General features: G+C 36.1%; 3 protein-coding genes across 4 annotated transcripts; all 3 read right to left on the reverse strand.

The window, feature by feature from the left end:
- Nucleotides 1-39: 39 nt before the first annotated feature.
- On the reverse strand, nt 40-4,451 carry LOC7460836 (ribosome biogenesis protein BRX1 homolog 1). 2 transcript variants are annotated; one of them, XM_002317474.4, is made up of 9 exons: nt 4,361-4,451; nt 4,041-4,275; nt 3,786-3,927; nt 3,444-3,522; nt 2,842-2,966; nt 2,250-2,351; nt 909-977; nt 728-826; nt 40-339 (listed from the first exon to the last, which is right to left on the reverse strand). In XM_002317474.4, the coding sequence occupies exons 2-9, from the start codon at nt 4,244-4,246 to the stop codon at nt 208-210; spliced, it is 954 nt and encodes a 317-aa protein (XP_002317510.1). In that variant the 5' UTR covers nt 4,247-4,275; nt 4,361-4,451; the 3' UTR covers nt 40-207. The 2 variants fall into 2 exon arrangements, 1 of the variants encoding a protein (XP_002317510.1); XR_002976811.2 differs by having other exon boundaries at nt 112-339; nt 630-826.
- A 2,569-nt stretch (nt 4,452-7,020) lies between these two features.
- On the reverse strand, nt 7,021-9,128 carry LOC7460837 (protochlorophyllide reductase, chloroplastic). The gene is made up of 5 exons (XM_002317475.4): nt 8,803-9,128; nt 8,621-8,719; nt 7,987-8,518; nt 7,533-7,891; nt 7,021-7,442 (listed from the first exon to the last, which is right to left on the reverse strand). The coding sequence occupies exons 1-5, from the start codon at nt 8,854-8,856 to the stop codon at nt 7,287-7,289; spliced, it is 1,200 nt and encodes a 399-aa protein (XP_002317511.2). The 5' UTR covers nt 8,857-9,128; the 3' UTR covers nt 7,021-7,286.
- A 745-nt stretch (nt 9,129-9,873) lies between these two features.
- Nucleotides 9,874-19,083, reverse strand: LOC7462346 (uncharacterized). Its single transcript, XM_024580958.2, has 7 exons — nt 16,984-19,083; nt 14,400-14,490; nt 13,866-14,023; nt 13,740-13,791; nt 13,572-13,651; nt 13,290-13,383; nt 9,874-10,824 (listed from the first exon to the last, which is right to left on the reverse strand). The coding sequence occupies exons 1-7, from the start codon at nt 18,727-18,729 to the stop codon at nt 10,229-10,231; spliced, it is 2,817 nt and encodes a 938-aa protein (XP_024436726.1). The 5' UTR covers nt 18,730-19,083; the 3' UTR covers nt 9,874-10,228.
- Between the last annotated feature and the right edge of the window lie 2,619 nt (nt 19,084-21,702).

Raw genomic sequence — 21,702 nt, forward strand, 5'->3', positions numbered from 1 at the left:
TGATTGTGTAAAGAAATTTCAAGTCGAAGCTCTGTGATATGGGAAAAGATGGTCCGCCATAAATACCAACCTGGTTAAAATGCATAAGCTGATCCAGAGCGGGGACAAAAATTATGCCAATGAAGGCAACAGCACCAAAATGAGAAATTTTTCTTTAAGAATACAAGGTGATATAAGATCATCAACAGCGTAGGTACGAGAAGCGCATCATTCCTTCCACATGTCTGCAAATTCATCAGGCTCCAATGGATTTGATAGCTCGTGCATCTTCCTCCTCGTCTTGGCCTTGACCTTCTTGGCAAACTTCCCAGCCTTCTGCTTTTTCTCCAATGCTCGAATCTGCAAGAATGAAAAGAAGCCGCATATTGAGTCATTCATGCCAAAATATTAGAACAAAAAAAAATCGTATTGTATATAATCACAGCAGGTGGCAATAAAAGACCAAATAACCTCTGAACAAAAATGCCACTACATGAATAAACAGCATACTATAACATTCCTGAACTTGCCATAGAGTAATAAAGCCAGTAGGGGAAAAACCTCAACCATGAAACTAGCAAAACGTGATGGTTATTTTAAACAAGAAACAATTGTCACAATGGAAAACCCTAGAAAAGGTGAATACTTACTATAGATCATTAAAGGAGGAACTCTTGACTAACTAAAGAGAAGCTAATCATACTTGTGATGCCAAAACTCAAACTAAACATGTAGATAATTCGCTGACCTGGTTAGGTGATATAAAAAACGGATTTTCATACAATGTTGGGCCTCCAAAGCTGCCACCAAAAATCTTGATAGGGTTCAGGCAAAATCTTGGACCAACCTGCACCAAACCAGTCTTTCAAAATTAATAACTACTACAGGTTTTTCACCGTGTACAAATTCAAAAGTATGTCAGTGCAAACCTCAACAAGGGTCATCTTATCCAGGCCTCCTCGAGCCATTTTATCTGTTTCATTATGAGGAACAGATATCTATATTGAAGAAGAAGAGGACGAGATGCTAGGAGTTAGTTTCAAAGATTAATGAAACACGGAAAAAACTTCACATGAAATAAATACAAAAAAAATATAAAAAAATAATAATTAGAAAGCGTTCCAGAAAAACACTGCTACGACACTTACATGTAATTGGAACATCAAGAATTATACATAAAAATTCAGGATTTTTACATAGCAGTGCATCTGCCCATTTTCAGCAACCACTTTATAGGTCTAAAATTGTTTTTACATAGCAGTGCTTCTTTGCCTTTATAAGATTTCTGAGTGTTCACATTAAATCAAACAATTGGGACTGAGTTTTGGTAACTGTCAACAATGTGGCTCTAATTGGTGAATAAGGATGTTGATAGCTCCATCTGAGACAATTATCCCACAGACTAATGGAAGACAGCATTGTGTGTTCATCAGTACAGATTTTACTATGACAGCCAACACCTTTAAACGAAAAGGATACTTGAGTAATTTTGGTTACTGCATCTGAAAGAGCACCAAAAGGATAACATCTCTGATACAACCATCTATAGGAGGATTGGATGGCTAAACCAGTCTCTAATATCCAAGTGGTCTATCCCTGTTATTTCTTTAGCACGGGCTAAAGCAAAAGCCATACAGTAGAGCAGTACAGCAATTTAAGAATGTATATGAAAACAGGAAGGAATAAAACAGAGGAACAAACAGCTTCAATGGAACTGCAAGCAGTCCAATGAATAGACTATTTGGTTGATAGCAGTGCTTGCAGTTCCAATCGGATTCAATCTGATAAAATGATCATCTAATATATAAAACATTAAGCCAGGACATGAAAAAGCTATCTGGAAAGGCTACAGACAACCAATCAGCTTTCATGAACTTAAGAAGGAATCCCTGCATAGGAGATTTTTGGAAAGGGGGAAAAGGGAAAGGAATTAACTTTTTAACATATGCAGGTTTCTGATTAGAGATACCAAACGGATAATGTAGCATGTCTACTAGATTCCAAAATACCAAATACAAGCAAGCAAGTCTTCTGCTCTGATATGCCTCAATATACCACTTCATTTGTTAAATTGTAGCTAGAATGACTTGTAGGATGTTAACTCGTTAATTGTTGTCATTTCTAAGTTGGGAGCATAAAGTCAGTAAAATGTTAACATAAATTACTGTAAAGTGTAACAAGTATTGGGCAACAGAAAAAATAGTTTTTGAAGGCAGAAATTGCATAAATGCTCCAATAGAAGTAGACTTAAAAAAAAATGTATAATTTACCTGGTAATTCCGAAACCATATATGGTCATCAACAATAGAGAAAACAAAGACATGGTCATAAAAAGGCTTAGATTTCCTGTGATCCTTTGGGATTCCAAATATCTGACAAAAAAAAGGCAAAGAAGCCACTATCTTAGTATCATATGAAAAGACTTCTGAAGTTCACATATGGCTGAGTACATCATCAACTTTTGGTCTAGCATATGTAAAGGAATCAGAAATTAAATATAACCACGAGGAAAGTAAAATTTGAGCATCCAAGCAATCACTAGGTAGGGATTCATGAAATGAACAGGTTAGTGAGCTGAAAAATTTGCTTCATGGATGTCTCTGCTATCACAGCACCAGAAACAAGACGTACAAAATGGTAGTCTCTATCAGAATACTTTTGTGACAAAGCCATACATTGTAGGTACCAAGAATATCAATCATTTTATCTACAATATTTCCTGGAAGACTGCTATTAAAAGAGATTTTGGACAAGTATTTCACGATTTTGTCTTTAAAGAATGGAGATTCCAGTTGTTTCAGCCATGTATTATAAGATAGAATGCAGATAAAAGTTGCTTCTAAGATGGGAAACACAAAATACCTGAATGATCATCTCCTTCAGGAGTTTCCAGTGAGCATCTTTATCAAAGTTAGCTGAGAAAGTCAAGAGAGGTCGAGACCCTTTCAGATGATTTCCTGTAAGCTTCAATTCTTCCATTGTGTGCACTAAAATGAACAAGACAAGTTGCATTGGTTAGGCTACTTCCTCTTAATACAAGAAGAAAATTACAAAAAGGAGTACAGGATATCCTCCATGGTAGAGTACACGGAATAGGATTAAGGAAAATCAGGACAATGGCTCTCCAGTGCCACAGGATATCAATGAAAAGCAAATTTTCAAATGCTCCCAAACCAAAATGCCACAAGAAGTCAAAAGGACTATTCTATACCATAACAACTGCTTAAAAATAGAAAATGTTTTGGAGATTTCCAACTCCACACAAATATTCAAAACCATAGCAAAAAAAAGTGAATCTCTATAAAGATTTCGCTAACTTTCCCCTCCCAGCACCCATTAAATGCATGTGCAAAAATTATGATCCTGCAAACAGTAGCACTTGAACACAACAAGTTCATGCCTATTACAGAATATGATTGTCAAAAAAATCAGAGTGCTAGAATTAAAAAAAAAAATTAACATACCAGCATTGACTAAGAATTTCACAGACGGACCACTGGGGCACTTGACCATCCACAGGTACAAATCTTTATGTTTCCGGCACTGAAATATAGAGAGAAAGGAGAACAGAAATCACCAACCGTTCTCTTTTTCCTAATCTCAATATTTATATAATCACCAAGTCTCCTCTCAAAGTTACTAAGTTATTTTCCTTCAAATTACTAAACCACGCAATCATCAGGAACAATTATCAACAGCACTAATTCATTTGATGAGTTAGCATACGCATCAAGCCTTTTATCACCTGCACAAATAATATTGAATTAACCATGTCAAATAGTTTGTTTAAGGAAGCTAAAGTTCACCTCAAAGAACAAAGAAGAAGAACAATTCTTCAACTCAACAAGCTCATTCAACGTTGCGCCTTTACTACTTGTAGACTCAACCTTACTATCCTTCTTACAATGTGGCAAAAGTGACACCAGATTCAACATCAAGTGCCTATACCTGCAACACCAACAATTCTTTCAAGCACAAACAAGATCCAACAACCCCCCAAAAACCCAACAAAACCCAGAAATCAAATATTAGAAAAAAAAAAGATTAAATCTTTACGGAACCTGTAATTAATACGCCTCGAACAAGTAACCAAGACTTTCTCTTTATTTCTAAAACCACCCTGATGAGGAGGTAGGGATTCAGTCTCTTTCTCTTCAGGTTTATCTTTCCAACCCAAGAGCGTCCTTTTAGGTCTCTCTGTTTCACTTTCATCTTTCTTTGCAGGTTCAATGACCTGTGTCTCACTATGCTTTCTCTTCTTTCCCATGGCAGTGTTTGTTTACGTACAGATGACACCTGAAATCCGTGAAACGTTTAGCTTCAAAACCATGAAAACTATAGCTGAGTTGTTTATAGAATTAAGCAGGAGAAGGGTTAGTACCTGAAGAGGAGGAAGAGAGCTGCAGACTGAGGGAACAAGTTTTTGTAAGAGATGAGCAAAACCCTGACAAAAACCTAGAGAAGTAGAAGGGGGAAGAGGTGTCGGAAGTGCTTAGGGCCCAATGGACTTTTGTTAAATGATTCAAGCCCAATACATGATGGGCTCAAAGCCGAGTAATCACATATGATATGGATCCTATCATTCAAACAAAGATAGGATATTAGGAATAGATATCAAAGTTACTAAAACAGGTCCGGTCCATGAGCTTGTTATAGGATATACAGGTTAAAATATTTTAAGATTTAAAGAAGTAAAAATAAAATAATATTATTATTATTTATTTATTTTAAAAAATATATTTTGAATGGGTTAATTTCATTTAATTTAATATAAAATTTAATCTAGATCATATTTTAGATTAATATATCTTAAAAATATATTAAACTCGAATATTAATCTTAAAATCTCTTTACTTATTTTTTTATCTAACTTAAATTTAAAATTAAATTATAAAAAAAATATTTTGAAAAACAATTTAAATAATTAATAAAAATATAATTTAATTATAAAAAAAATTAGAACAACTTTTTTTAATGTTAAGATGTGAGTATATATTGTATCTCCTCGGGTTTTGTAACTTAACCCTTCAATATGTCTGACATATGGCTTCAAGAACCAATAACATGCCTGACACCTGATACTGCTGCGCGCAACAAAGGTTCTATTTCAAGAACTTAGAGGTTTTGTAAAGATATTTGTTACTTGATCGTAAGTCTTTACAAGCTTAATCTCCTAATGAATATGGCCATTTAAGAAGGCCGAATTTCACATCAATTTGATAAAATGCTCCTTATGTTTTGAGCTGCATAGTCTCCATGCGGGCAACGAGTGCAAAAACTTCTTCTTAGTCAATCCCATGCTTCTTCTTCTTTTCGCCTTTCCCCAAGGATTTGGTTTGTGGAAATGCTCAAATTAGCCCAATCTTGAATTTGATCCTGGCCTGGCTTATCACTGTAAATGCTCAAGTTTTTTAATATGCTTGAAGCCGGCACCTAGTTTTGAATTCAAGTAGAGGTTACCTTCTTGGTGTGCCTTCCCAATCCTTGGGGAAAACAAATATTTCTACTTGTATTGGCTTATGCGATCCATCGGGGTTGCAGGCGTGTGACATTTATATGTGGACAGACTGTGTTTGTGCTCTTGGTGCTCTCGCAGCAAAGCACGCTGGGAACAGAAGGCTACTGTATCATTATTTAGCGCAGTCAAAGAGGCGCCTGTTGCATCTCTTTCCCATTTACGCATTTTTCTATCAAAAGTTGGTTGCGTTAATAAATGTTAATTGATATAATTTTCTTATTCAGCAGATCAAACTTCTTACTGATTTTCCATGTGAGTTATTATATGGGAGAGCTGGGTTCTTGTGGGCTTGCCCATTTTAAATTAGCATATTGGTAAAGAAAAAATCTCTACTAGCTGCAGAGTAAGACATTTCTTTAATTTCTTTTCAATAATTTTATTGATTAGAATGAACTCTTTTTCTAATTTGGCTTTGAAACTTATACAGAGAACCCTTGTGGATGAAATAATTAAGGCTGGAAGATTGGCAAGCAAGGGAAGATGTCTGTTGATGTATGAATCGCAAGGGAAAAAGTACTGGGGTGCTGGCCATGGACTTGCTGGGATCGTGCATGCTTTGATGGACATGGAACTGAAACCAGATGAGGTGGAGGATGTCAAGTGCACATTACATTTCATGATCAGGAATCGTTTTCCCAGTGGCAAGTGTCCTTCAAGTGAAGGGAATGAATCAGATCATCTTGTGCATTCATGTCATGGGACTCCTGGGTTTGCTCTTACCCTTGCGAAAGCAGCTGAGGTAATCCTTTTATGTGATGCCATCTGCGTAAAGTAGCCTAGGTGCTAATGGAATTTGTCTACGCATGAGTGCTTGTGTGGATTGTCATTGACTTTGTGCATTTTGGTTTGCCTACCTGCCTAAAAAATTTGTGAAAATACATCAATAGTCGAATAAATAATGCTAATTTTTCATATAAATCAATAAATAAACTATTGCGATGTTTGATGATATTTCCAATCTCATCCATGTTAAGAAATGAAGAAAGAGTCAGTCTCATAAAGCAAGAACTATTCTTCCAAAGTGGAAGAATCACCTTTCCTTTTCTTGTGCTAAAAATGAGATTGAACAAGTCATCGCTGACACTTTCCAGATGGCTGCATCCACCTTTTTGTTCTTCAATCCAAGACCATAATCTCTAGTCTTACTTGTTTGAAAGGATTTAACTTCTTGAATATATGACTCTTTAAATTTATGAATTACTTTCTTCTCAAGTAGAGAATGCACGTTAGGGAATACTGCTAAAGGTTTCCTTTCCTTTTTTCTTTTATTTTTTTGATAAAAAGAAAGAGTTTTACTAACAAGGATAGACATTGTAATGAAACTCTTCCAACTCTGGTCTGGAAAAGTGAAAATGATTAGAAACTACAACATTTTACAAACCACTGTGGTCCTTTTAGTCAAAAGTCAAGGTTCCTTCTAATGGATGAAACACCTGTATTTATCTCGTCAAAATACTTTGTCTAACTTGGGTCACTGCATGAATTTGGTGTCATAAGAGCAAAACAACACAAACACCTCATGGTTATTACAAAACATTCCATTTAGTATCTGATTTGAAAGTGTGGAGACTGCTACATTAATCAGAGAAATATGAACTTTGCGATATGGTTTAGTGATTTTATAGGCGATTGCTACAAAGTCATCTACATCTAAAAAGGGAAAATTGTTTACAAAAGCAAATAATCCGAATCCAAACTCCAAACTCACAAAAAAGACTTTTTTGCATTAACATTATCCTCTCCCATGGAAAAGATTATTCGACAAGAAATTCTCTCAAGCCCTTGTCATTTAGGCCAAGCCAACAAGTTTCTCGCTAATCTCCCATACTTTACGAGCCTTCTCTGCATCACTAGCTTCCTGAGACAACTGGTTCTGAAATGAAGCTGAGTGTTTGTTCCAGCTCCAGTATGCCCCTGATTTCGTCAAACTTGGATCACTCACAACCTTTACAAAAAGAACAGATAATGTTATTGCGCGTTGTACAAAATCATAGCTGAGCATTTTTATCTCTACAGTTTTCATTGTTTTGGTTACCTGAGCAAGTCTTTTTCCAGCTTCGTGCTCGGAGACGAAGCCCTTAGTAATGTACTTTTGGAATGGAGGGAATAGAAGCCTGAACAAGGGAATGTGCTCCCTGAACAAGCCTGTTGTGGCAATGCAACCAGGGTAAAGGGAAGCAAATGCAATGCCGGTTTCCTCATGCAAACGCCTGTGGAACTCTTGCATGGTGAGCATGTTGCAGACCTTGCTGTCCTTGTAGGCTTTGGCACCATCAAACACGCCACCATCAATCATGGCTGATCTGTTTAGTCCATTCAAGCCCCCTGAAAGTCCCCTCAAGTCACCGAGATTGGCCTTAGGAGGTACATTGCCAGCCAATGTATTTGTGTTCCCTAAAATATTTCACAGAAACAACACCACGTTTAGCAAAACCAATTGAAACATATTCAAAACAAAGCAAACCTTAAATGTATTATACTGTATATACCTGTAATTGAGCCAACAATTATGAGACGTTTTGATGGGTAATCAGATTTCTTCATGTCCTCAAGCAACAATCTTGAAAGGAGGAAATGACCCAGATGGTTAGTTCCAACACTAAGTTCGAATCCTTCAGCAGTGAATGCAGGCTCTTTCGCAGTTGGCAAGTAAACAGCTGCATTGCAAACTAGCACATCAAGTGGCCTCCCTGATCGCCTAAAGGTATCCACAAATTGGCGGACACTGTCAAGTGAAGCAAGGTCCAAATGCATAATGGTGTAGTTTTCTTTTGCAATGCCAGCTGATTTTGCAGCCCTTTCTGCCTTCAGGAAGTTCCTGCAGGCCATAATTATGTGCCATTTTCCAGTCTCAGCTAGAGCCTTAGCTGTTGCCAGACCTAATCCAGAGGAAGCACCAGTGACAATGCAAGTTCCCTGCCCAAGGGTTTTCTTGCTTTCTGAAGAAGCTCTGTCGAGTGCTGGAGTAGCAGCGACCATTGTTTGGGCTCTTACAGCCCCAACTCCTTGGTTGAATTCCCTCTGCAGTGAATAATATTATACAAATGAATTCATTAGGAAAATCCCTTCTGTTTGCTACTTTAAATAAAAAAGAAAGCAATAATGAACTGACACGGTAGCTACCTTGCACTTCAATGCACAAGAGCTAAAGTCAGCTTTGACATGTTCTGAAAGTGAAACTCCGAACAAACTTGAATCCTTGAAATATGCATTAGATTTTCCCTGCATGGACAAAACAATTGCCTAAATCAACACTAAAATCTTCCTTTAACGCATCAAGTAAGAAAGCAATACTAGCATCTAACCTCTTTGGGGAAAACAAAAGCAGAGGAAACCAAAGAAGCAGCCTGAAGAGCCATTCCCACTTGCAAAGCAAACTCTCTATGCTTGTTTAAATCGAGTTTCCAAGTCCTTTGTTGTTTAAGGACAGTATATTCTGCCTACAGTACTGACTGAAGTGAAGAGCTTAGCTTAGCAGTGTAAAGGGAGTGTGTTTTGGAAGAGATATTATTTGACGTGTATTTATATACTTGGGGGTAGGACATGTTTGGCAGACAGGATAAGATATTTAGCAGCAAATGTATCTTCTACGTCACTTTCAAGTTCCAAGTAACCAATGAGATTTTGTGTTTTGGATTTCCCATGATATAACAGCTTCTTCTTCTTCTTTTTACCTTTTTTTTTTTCATATGAAAATGGCATGAATAGTTAGGGATATTGTGGTCAGTTTCACAAAAACTTCCACTACACTTAGTTATGGGCAGGGAGGTATGGAAGTGCTTGAAATGGCAGGAAATGGGGGGGCAAATTCTTGGGTTTTGGATCAAGGGTTGCTCTAATTGAGCCAAGGTTTTGCCAGCCTCGCCATGGTTTGGGGATTGGTTGCAGACTGGAGCCAAGGAGCCATGACAAAGTGGAGGGGACCCCACTTGCAGTAATGGCCCTGACTCCTAAGTGGGGACTTAAATGGGTTTGGTTCTTTCAAGACACAATGGACTTCCACAGAAATGGTTTTGATTTGGTTCACGTCCATGGTCCATCTCTCCTATCACCTGCGACTGCTAGCTCTCTCTCAGCTAATCCACCAGTATGAGTTGATGGAAGGTAAACGGTTGCCCTCTTTAGCTGCTGAAAGATGCGGTAACTTTTGGGATGTGTAATCTTACCAGCTGTTTAGAACAAACATAGGATTAACAAAAAGCTCATATAGTGAAGCCGATCTGCTACTGTACATGTCTAAATTAGCCTAACGGATTGAAATAGGCACGTCTGTACTTGTCAGTTGATTCTGAAACAAAAATATACTCCTGAGAAGTCCCTTCCAGAGTGCCAATAACTGAAGAACCAAAAATGGGATAGAACCTATAAGACTTGACTTGACCATTCAAGAATATGAAAGAATTTCATTTTAATTGAGTAAGATTTTTTCCATGCTCATAGCTCTACAATTCCCGACGTGCCAGATACATCGGTTTCTAAATTCACGGTGTATTTTTTTTTTCCTCTTTTTGTTGTTTAACAAATCTATATTCTTCTCAAAGCTCATCAGAATGCCTATCCATTTGCACTCAACATTGGATGAGCTGAAGCACAAGGGAAGAAGAATTGGAACTCGCTAATATTACACATCTCGCCAAATATCTTTGTACACATTTTTGCCAATGAGGAAAATGGACTGTACTGGTTTGCCAACTCATTCACTCCCTGCACGGAGGCTGCCATTTCAGCCCCTTAAATTCGAACTGGCAATCCGAAATTTTGGAAAGTTCTGATTTCCCCTCTAAGGCCGGCAGTTACAATCACCATACCATAGGCAGACACATTTTGGCTTAACCCATTGGAGATATCCACACTGGCATGATGACTCCTTGTTCTTGTTGCTAAATCAAGCTTTTCCTCCGGCCATGTTGCTGATATTCTGTCAAAAAAGTAACCATTGGTTGCACTAGAAATAATTCCATTCATGGGACTATTGGTGCACCCAGTTAAAGATTGTGAACCCTCATTACTTGCTTCCTCAACAGGAGTAGGAGGGTGATTGACAATGGAAACTTCATCAAGATGGTTATCAAGGCCATTCTGTTCTCCTGATAAAGTATCTTGTAGTCCCCAAGTGTCAGCCATGCCAGGCCATGGGATGGCCACTGATACATCTTGACAAAGGAAATGCTCATATGAGCGTGTGATAGTAACACCTTTGCTTCTGCTAAGTCGGGAATCAGCTTCATGCTTCCACACATAAACATATGAATCCTCACTAGCAGAGACCACGTATTTTCCATTTGTTGTGAGGGATGCTGAGATTTGGCTGTTGGTGTTACGAAACCCTATCACAGAAACATCAACTTAACCTTTAAGAATAATAAAATTCTAAAATGCATGGGTTGGGGGAGGGGGGGGGGGGGGAGACAACATGCACTGTCAAATATCTGATTTTCAGAGGATAAGCATTAAAATGGAGTCATAGAAAACCTTTCAGCTTTTGATGATTGAAACAACCATTGAAGCAGCTGAAGAGATCAGTTCTTATACTTTCAAGACCTACACTATCAAGTTATTTTACTGGAAGATTGTCACCTTCAAAGTTGAAGAGATAGTACTTCCAGCCTAGAAATCTAAAAACAAGATCATGCACTGTTGTCAAAACCTTAAAATAGATATTTTCATTACTGCTACTATATTCAAAATGCAATCACATGCACTTAGTTTCATACCTTGAATAGAAAGTTTTAGGCTTTAGAGCATGGGTTTCAAGCAAGTTTCAACAGTTCAAATTTACAAAAGAACAAATGAGCTACACGGAATCAGTTTTATCTTAAAAAAAAGAGAGTACGATCAGCATAAGCATTTCCTAAACTGTCTTATTCGTATGTAGACTCCTACCTCGTTCTACATCAATTTGGGTGCTTTAATATTACATGATTCGATTTTTTGCCATTGTTTGTCACCAATTTCCTACACATGCTCGACTTTATCTTGGCTTGGATTCTCTGTTACTACCTCGTACAAAAAAACTATATGATTGATTCCCATTGACTCTTGTGCTAGAGCAAACTTGTTCTTTTTTTCTACTGACCAACACAATAACCACTTTATTGACTAATCCCTGATTACAAGCATGTTACTGAGATTGAGGAAGGAATGGGGGATGAATCCTATAATACAGGGTGCACTTGAAAAATCCACGCAAATTTTCAGGTGTTTCAAAGACTTGTGTAGACAAATCTACTATATATATTCAAGAAGATTATGATCTGAAAGTAATTCATCCTCTTTTCACCAATACAGGATCAACGTGTTTATTTGTCACAGCATTAACTGTCTGTATTCAAGCAATGGACAGGCCAAAATATTTGAGACATTATGAAAACTTGCGCTAGAATTTAGCATAACTTAGAAGATCTTTGCATTGCCACAGCAAGACTGTCATACATAAATTCTCCTCTAACATCCAGAATAACCCAAAATTTAAACTTATCCAGCATGCATAAGCTGGAACATATATACTGCATACGGCATATGCGATATGAAGGGGCAACATAAACTTCACTCAGTTTTCAAAACAAGCCTCGCTATCTTAAAACTAGAATCAGAGATATTTAACAACGTAAACAAGCCTTTGACTACGATGTCAGCAGCTATTGGATATGCACAAAAAGAAAAGAGAAACTTACTGTTATGGAAAATTAAATAAACATGATTGAGTTCTAGTCCTCTTAATTTTCCATTAAAATATTTGTATATCTCCCTTCAAAAAAGCGCTCAAAAGAGAACCCATGGAATTTGGGATTCAGTGCTTCAGGACAGCATTTTAAAAGGCAAGTGTAGGGTGAGGGTTTGTACCTCTCATGAGGCATAAGCCTTGAGAATTTTAACACACACAACACATGTAAATAGATATCATATCAAATATACAAAAGTTCATCGAGTATAAATGTAAAAGGATATGTATATATATATATATATATAAAGAAAGTCCAGGAGCAATTTATGTTACTAACTGAACCAAAGAAAATATTGGTAAATGAAAAAAATGCTTACAATTCAATATTCCATCTAATAAAGGTTGTCAACAAATGTCTTTCCTTTTCTTGTAATTAAAATGATATGCACAATTGACTCAAAAAGATAAACCAAAAGAAGGCATGATAAAAAAAAATTAAAAAAAAAAAAAGATATAGGCTATATACTTATAATGGAATCACTTAACCAACACAGGAGAAGCAACCATTTTCACTCGATCATGAAAAGCCAAATGTACCAACTGAAAATCACAACCATCCAAGAGTTTGGGGCATCATGCCAACACGTATAAAGCATGAGTGGTCAGGCATATGCCTGACCTCCCAAGGTAACATGCACATGAGAAATTTCACTCAAAAGTTAAGATTTAATGCAGAGGGAAACCACTGTGCCTCAAGGCATGCTCCGAAACAGAGTTTGAGAAGTTTGTGATGGTTTTGCTGTGGTTTGGCGCCAAGACAAAATTTATTTCAGCACCGATGAGTAGAAAAAAACTGATGGTATCTCTTAAGTCCCAGTGATTGGCAATGTGTGAGGTTGTAGTAATGGTAGCTGTTTTCTAAATCTACAAATCAAAGACTTGATGGGCTAGGATTTGCTAATTCACAGAGCCAAAATTCTTGGCTCAAAGTATTTTTCATTGCGTACTTCTTTTGGTACTATCAACTTAATAATCCAAGTCAGGTTTCAAGTGAAATTTTCATGCATGATTGTCATTACAATTTGGCTAGAAAAGATCAGAAGAGAAATGATAAGCCCACATTCTTACCTTTGAACTTGTGAACCAGATCAAAGCCATCAATGACTCGAATTCGAGAATCTGCTGATGTGATTAGCACTTCTGATGAACTTCCAGGGGCAAACTGTTTATAAAATTGATCAGAGAATGGAAAGTGACATAAAAGATGCAGTTGCTAAAAATGCACAGCAGGTTGCGCCTTGTGCTAGGAAAAAAAGTGGCACATCAAGAAATTACATATTTTTCTTTCAAATATAAACTAAACGCGATATCTCTGGAGTTATATACATCATACTATTGCCATCAAATTACCTGGAATCCAGTGATTTTTTTTAGATGAGCTTTCTTCTTATTCTGCAGATTAATTTGACATTTTTGTTGCAACTTATTCTCTGAGAAGCAAAGACAAACAACAAGAGAATAATTAGCTGTCAGTGAGGATGTGAAATTAGAGAATGGTGAGTAAGAATCAACTTGTACCAGATGTGTTGTATAAACGACAGCTTCCCTTGTGTGAACCAACAAGTGCACCCTTCAGAAAACCATAAAACTTTGTTAAGCAAAGAAGTTTTGCCTATTATATACAGAAGGCAAACAAAAGCCTACCTGACCATCTGGAGTATAGCAAGCAGCAGTGACCATCTCATGCAGATCATTCCAATCAACAACTTGACGATCAGGAATGCTCCAAATGCGAACTTTTGCATCTAATGACCCACTAATGAAGTATCTATCATCAACAGGATTAAACTGGATGCATGTTACTGCACCATGGAAATCCATAAAATATTGCAATTAGCAAAGTTAAAGGAAAGAAGAGAAGGAAAAAACATTTTACTAGTTCTGACCATCTTGTAAAAGAAAATGTTTAGCCAATCAACAAAAGTCACATTAAATGTTGAGAAAATGTAGAATTTTGTCATTGAGCTAGTGAATCAGGGTTTTCAAAATGCAGTAAAGTGTGAACTTAGGGTTTTCAAAATGCAGTAAAGTGTGAACTTCTGTCTTCCATGTTTATCACAGATGAGGTCTTCTCTTGAAAAGGAAGGCCAATTATATCAGTAGCTTTATAATTGGCAGGTCATAAAGTTATAAACTACACAAAGATAAGTATTAAAAAGCAAGGCGGGAAATACTTACCATAATCACTGTGAGAAAAGACTTTCAAACAAGTTTTGCTAGACATGTGCCACAGTCGCACTGTTTTGTCCATAGAAGAAGAAAGCAGGTGCTGGGAAAAGAAAAAAACTGAATTTTGTTAGGATATGCAAGGATAAACTGTTAGTTTTATAATTCTTAAAGAGGGCGCGTGCATCCCTGTATCACAATAGAGCAAAATATGCTAAAATAGCATAAATCCAAAAACTCCTTCTGAAATACTATCAAGGTGGGGTTAAATCCCAGAACTTCTTATCATCTCCCACAACAAAATTTGTGGTGACAACACTGCTTGACAGAACAAACTCCAACAATCCCCTTGCAGCCAATGAAATCTAGACTACTTTAACTAGAATATAAAGGGATCAAAGGAGGTTGTGGAAATTAAAATAATGAAGGAAAAAGTGGCATTGTCAGAAAACTAACAATAAGATAAAAAATTGAGATGAGATTAGAATAGGCAGATCACAGCATCTGAAAACAAGGAATCTTCTTTACCAACTTGAAATGCAGTCCAAAAGCCATGAATTTCTAGTGTAGTGAAAAATATCACAAATTCCATCCAAAAGACTGGATTAGTTTTCTATACCCAAACTTTCTGCTCAGTTTCCATTCATCCAACTTAAAAAACTTAAACGGTGATGGAAACGATACCAAAGTATTTGGTCATTTCTCATGAAATTTCATTACAATACATTTCAGATCCTATGACTAGAAGCTGGTAGCAGGGGCAGGACCATATGGTAGTAGTTTCCTCTGGAAAAAGCACAACGATGACTAGTTTTCTTGACGCATCCAATTTCCTTCCAGTTGAACCAGTGCTAATGATGACAAAAATAATAACAAATGATTGCACATTTCTCATGAAATTTCATTACTGTACATTTTATGCACTGCACATTTCACATGCTGAAAAGTCATGTTGTCAATCACATGAAAGTGCAACCCACCATGATAACTACCCATAGGTCCCACTTTTATGTGAGGGAGGAAAGCTACATGGAAGAACCTAATAATCTCTCATATACCAGTGTAGTCTATTCCTTTGGGAAAAACATAATGATGAAAAAAAAGCTCAATGCATCCAATTTCCTTCCAATTGAACCAGTGTTAGATGAAAGCAAAATGTTTCTGCAGTTTTCTAAACTCAGAATGTCCCTCAGCAACTTAACATTTCATTTCCAAATTAATCATGCCACGCTATAGAATCCATCAAGGTTTTTTACTCTAATATTTGTGGAAATAGGTGATGACCGGCCATTTCTCCGGAAAAGTATTGAATCACTGAATGCTTGAAACCGGTGCCAGTGCCATAAGAAAAGGAAATATGAAGAAGAGATTGAGAAGAAATACATATCCAGCTTACGATTACTAGCAGAACAGAACCTTAACCTTCCCATTATGCAATGTCAAAAGGATCTCCCCTTCCAGCCAGTTAACATCTCAGCCAACATCTTAATTAATGCAAGACAGGCCACTTAGCCCAATTACAGAGAATTTGAGAGCAAACTCTCTCATAACATAAATGATGATCATCCATCTTATCGCTACTATAAGCATGCCAGAGCAGCCAATTGGGGTCTCTTTTCCCATAAAAGTTCTCAAAGAAGAAAATCAGTCTCAAAATAGCTGTCCAGGTAAGAAAAATAAAAGAGCATGTTGAATACTGCTCACGGAAACTCAATTACAATCTTGCCTACCACTTGGTCAATGGATTTAACCAGAAATCAATAGCTGTTAGATAATATTCAAGCCCAGGCAATCCTTTAGATAACCTTCAAGGCACATGCAGTGCCACTTTCGCCTACTCGACAGATTTTCACCACTAAACTATAAAAAAAAATCCCTCACTGGTTCCAGCATCCAACCTGTGCCTCAAATCTGAGATGAGTAATTCTCAGGCTAGAACTATAAAGTTACTCTACATTTCTAATCCAATCTGAGTTCCCAGGCTTGTTATTTAAGATCAACAGGGGAATATGAATTCAGGTACATATAGGACTGCTGACCGGTTTTATAACCATGCTCTGTGCCATGTTTGATCTATTTGCCTAAATTACTCATTCTCACACGGACAAAAACAGTTTCAATAAAAGCTGCAATTTAGATCATATGTGCTCTAAACAGTCCAACAAGACCACTGTTGAAATAATGAGAAACCAAATCAGATACAAGTGAGATAAAAATACAGCAAAAGGAGTGGCATAACTTCTACACTGGCAAGTGGTTAAAACTCTATCTGGTTTAGCATTCTATCGAGGCAGATAAAAAAATGTCTTCTTAAAATAATACCCGAAAGTGAGAAAGAAATTGGAGAGAAAAGTACGTCCTATGCAATGGAGAAAAGCTTTTAAATTGCTCAATGCAACAAGAGAGGAATTACTTTAACCACGTCATAGCAAAATGGCATGTGATCACTAAATCAGTTTGCATTCACACTTCTAAAGGGAGAGAACCTGGAAACGTCAAACATCAATACTTGGAACTTTAAAATCATTGATGAATGCGTGCAGCTTTTAAAACAAAAATAGTAAGCATAGAATAACAGAGTTGTAAACCAACTAACCTGAGACTTGGACCATGAAAGGTCAAGCACGTCATCAAGATGTCCTTGGAATGAACAAATGGGTTTATCCGTGAGAGAAAACACTGTCTCTGGCACGAAGATGTGGTCCAAGCTCAGAGATTTTCTGCTTATAGATGACCTCCCTCTCCTCTTCTTCTCCAGATGACTATCCACAAGTGGTGACAGCAGATTAGGTTCTGGAGATCCATTTGCAATTAACAACAAGTTTAAGCCCCCATCATCTGGTTTCTCCATCAACAACTCTCCTTTCCTCTCTGACTGCTTAACCTGCCAAATGTGAATTACACAATCCTCACCTGCGCTTGCTAGATACCTCCCATCCAAACTGAACTTGATACTCCAAATAGACCCATTATGAGCCTGTATCTCCTGACTCTTATAAAGTGCACTCAACTCTTTAGACGACCTCCCATATTGTCTCACCCTCACTCTCTCTGGTCCATGAAATGACACATCCTGGCTATCATCCGTAGCAGAACTTGACCTCCTCCCTCCCCTCTCCGATCCAGTATCCCTCTCATCACTACTTCTCCTCTCCTTATGCCTTGTCACACTATTCGCCACACTCCTTATACTCCCAAACCAACTACCCTTCTTTTTAAACTTTGTAACCCCACCTCCAATCCCTCCATTAGCATTGGAATCAAGATTTCCTCTCGTCCCATCCTCCACATTTTGCCTCCTCATCAATTCTTGCACGATGGGCGAATGCCCAACAGACATTTCGAACTCCTCCATTGTCAATTGCCTCCCGGTCCCAACTTCCTTCAACTTATTCCACATCCCATCCTCTCTTATCTCATTAACAACAAACTCTTTCCCGTTATCAAGATTCTTAATAGTACAAACCTCCACCTCTCCCTCGGCCGCCACTGCCCCATCCGCATCCGCCGACCCACTACATTCCAACTCCTCCGCGAACTCCACAGAACTCCCAACTGACAAGCTCCCATTAAAATTCTCATTAGAATTCGCGGAGTTACTACAATGTTGTTTCCCAGAAGGCGGCTTATTCGGCGAAACAACAACATTAACACTACCACTACTACTACCATCTTTCGGAGAAGCCCCATTTTTGCTTTTGCTTTTTTTACCACAACCAACAACACCAAATCCATTATTGCTGAGTTTGCTGTTGTTAATATTATTATTAGTATTACTATTATAATTACTGTCATCACTATTTACATTAATTGAATCTTGCAAAAGAATGGAAGAAGGCGAACAATAAACAGAAGACGAAGAACAACACGAATTAAAATCATTATCATGATCTACAGAACGACCACCACCACCGTCTGATTTCGATCGGTGGATAGCAGAAGAACAACTGGAAACCGAGCCACTCAGTTTTTCTGCAATCAAACGATCCGATGAGACAGAGCGTTTAAAGTAAAAATCACCGTGGGTAGTTTCGGGTTTGGAGCGGGAAAGAGAGGGGTCGGAGCTGAGACCCATGTTGTGAAGAAGGCGTTGGCGGCGTTCGGAGATGGATTCGGGTTGAGAGATCCAGACATCGTAATTACTGACATGAAGTTTGCTGTTAAGACGAGGGGAATTGGAACGGGTCTGGTCGGGATCGGAGTCGGAGTTGGAAGTAGAACAAGAAGAGGAAGCAATGCGATCCAATGACTCGTAAAAATGTTCTTCTTCTTCTTCTTCTACTACTACTACTTGTTCTTCTTCACCGTCGTTTTTGTCAGTAGTGGTGTCGTTTCTGCTCATTTTTTGATCGGTTTAAGAGGAGGGGTCATTGTTGAGAGAGTGTCAAGGGGGCATATCATGCATATGTATAGAAAAGAAACAACAGCCCTAAATGGGTTTCCAAGAAAGAAACGGTTTTTTTGGGGAGTGGGTTTGAGGGGGTGCGTGTGAATGACTTGTGGGTGGTGGAATGGATAATGGGAGGACGATCCGATGAGAGAAAACAGTAGGGAACGAAGCCCTATGTGGTGGGATGGGAGGGAGGGGAGAGGTGTTGGTGATGCTTTTTTTGTGCGTGGTGTTTGTGTTTGGGCTGGGAGAGAGATTTTGGAGACTGTAAGAAAAGGTTTCTGCTCTGGACTTTCTTTTTTTTATTTGGTGTGGTTTTTGTGTTGAAGATTAAAGAAATTAAATTAAATGGAAAAGATGGAGGTTGGTTGTCATGATGAGGTTGTATGTCCATATGCTTTGATTATTTGCCGTGAGGAATTTTGAGATTGAATTTTATTTTTAAAAAATAAATTATTAAATTAATTTTTTTAGTATTTTAAATTATTTTGATGCATTGATATTAAAAATAAATTTTATAAAATAAAAAAAATATTATTTTGATGTATTTCCAAAAAAAAACACTTTAAAAAACAATATCTACTACACTCTCAAACACCCACTTTAACCATGTGGAATATAAATATATTTATTTATTGAGATAAATATAAAAATAAAAATTATATAAAATAATTTTAGAATATATTTTTATATTTTCAAAAGCAAAAGATACATTCTTTATCTACATTGTTTTCTTTTTATTTTCTCAAGTATATCCAAACTCTATATATTAAGAGATAAAAAACTAGAAAATTATTATTATTTTAAATATATTAAATTGATGTAAAAAAATACATTCTTGAAATCATTGGAAAATAAAATATTGGTCGATGCTTCAACTAATTTGATAATGCTCTTAACTACTGAAAAATTGTATTTTGATATAGTCATGCAATGTAAATGCAATTGAAATATATAAAACTTATATACCTAAAAATAATATGCATAAATTAAATAATGTAATTATATATTAAGATTCGTATTTACATAAATTAATTAGTGGTTAAATATAACATAAACCAAGAAAATGAAAATAATTTTTTTAAAAAAATAATAATTCCTGAAGTGTAACAAAATTCATTGAGTTTGCAACGATAGCCACATAACCATTACTGTTGTGACATAACAAAATATGAATTTCAATTATATAATAAATTTCTTTAAGTCATGGACTTAGTATACTATTTCAGAAAAAAAAAATATCAAAATTAATGTATGTGACTGTCAAAGAGTCATCTCAACCTAGTAACTTAAGTTGTTAAGTGAGGTCCTAAGATATGATTTATATTATTCTCTAACACACCCCTTCAAGTGAAAGTCCTTTGGACTTGAAACTTGCACAGTCTTATATTATATTGTGCTTGATTTTTATCAAATAAATAGAAATGACGAGATTCGAACCCGTGACCACTTGGTCATCAAGACTTTGATATCATGTTAAAGAATCATCTCAACCTAAAAGTTTAATCTATTAGGTAGGTCTCAGGATATGATTTATATTATTCTCTAACAGTGACTTTGAATGTTAAATATACATGGTATTCTTTTAAAAAATGTTTTTTAAGATTTTAATTATATAATTCGTGGATTTGTTTTTCACATTTTTATCTTCATTTCTTATCATAAAAAAAAAGCATCAAGAATGGATTAAATCGTATATTGAAGGCTTGCTCAAGAATTAATCGTAAATTGAAGGATTTATGTAAAAATAATACCTTACTGTTAAAAAAAAAAAAAAAAAAAATTGAAGGGTGGAGATGTGAGGTCGTCTAAGTTGTAATCCACTCTCGTCACCGAAAAAAATAATTAAATAAAGTACGTAATTTTTATCCTTAAAAAAACATGTCTCCTTTTTTTAATCCCAAGGCTTACATGGTGCCAGCTTCTGTTTTTTGCCCCTTCATGCTTGACTTTCTTTGTCCTGCCGCCCTTTCGTTTAGATCTTAACAATGTATTTTCATTGGAAAAAAAAATTAAGAATGCCATCCTCCAATCTATTGAAAAATGCATATAATATTAAAAGTTGAATCCCGATCTTCCAAGTGCTATGACGGGTATGATTCGATTATTTCTTTTTTTTTTTCTTTTTTTTTTCAAGAAGTTTTGGTTTGATTTTTAGTTTTTTTTCAATCAATCATTTTCTTGTTGATTATATCAAAAACAGAAAGACTTAATTCATGGATGGCATACAACATATCATTTTATATTAGTTGAAACAGATAATATTTTTTCGATTGTATTTATTAAAATAATTTTTTTTTAAACAAATAATAATATAAATAGAGATACAAATTAAATTGATCTAATAAAATAAAAGGAAAAAACATTATCATGCAATGTTGTACGTATTAGAGATGTTATCTGAAAATAATTTTTTAATTATTTTTAAAAATAAAATTAATCTATAAGAGATAAAAAAAAAATTATAAATGAATCAGAAAAACTCTTCAAATTTAAATGCATAACTGAAAAAATAATTGTTATTTAAAATAGGTTCTCCAAACAAAATCGGGGCTTAAGTTTTTTATTCAAAAACCAGTTTCTGACCCAAAACACTTATAAAATATCGTAAGAACCGTGATAAACTTATTTATATCCTAAAAAAATCACCCTGAAAATCAAAATTAACCCAAGCCCAAATATGTTTTTCCACGAAATTTAAAAGTAAAAAAAAATTATATGAACTTCCCTCATCAAATAAAATCATTTGACACAAATATCGTCCGTTTTGATGGCCTAAATCGATGTTAACGATATTTTTCTCTCTCTAGTCTCTATAGTCAAAATTCGACGACCTCTTTCTCTCTCTCTTCGCTTTCCCAACCAGAAACTAAAAAGCAATAAAAATAATTTTTTATATCAAAATTGAATTGGAAAAATATTGAG

This window comes from Populus trichocarpa, chromosome 11 (assembly GCF_000002775.5).
Source record: "Populus trichocarpa isolate Nisqually-1 chromosome 11, P.trichocarpa_v4.1, whole genome shotgun sequence".
Taxonomy (NCBI): Eukaryota; Viridiplantae; Streptophyta; class Magnoliopsida; order Malpighiales; family Salicaceae; genus Populus; species Populus trichocarpa.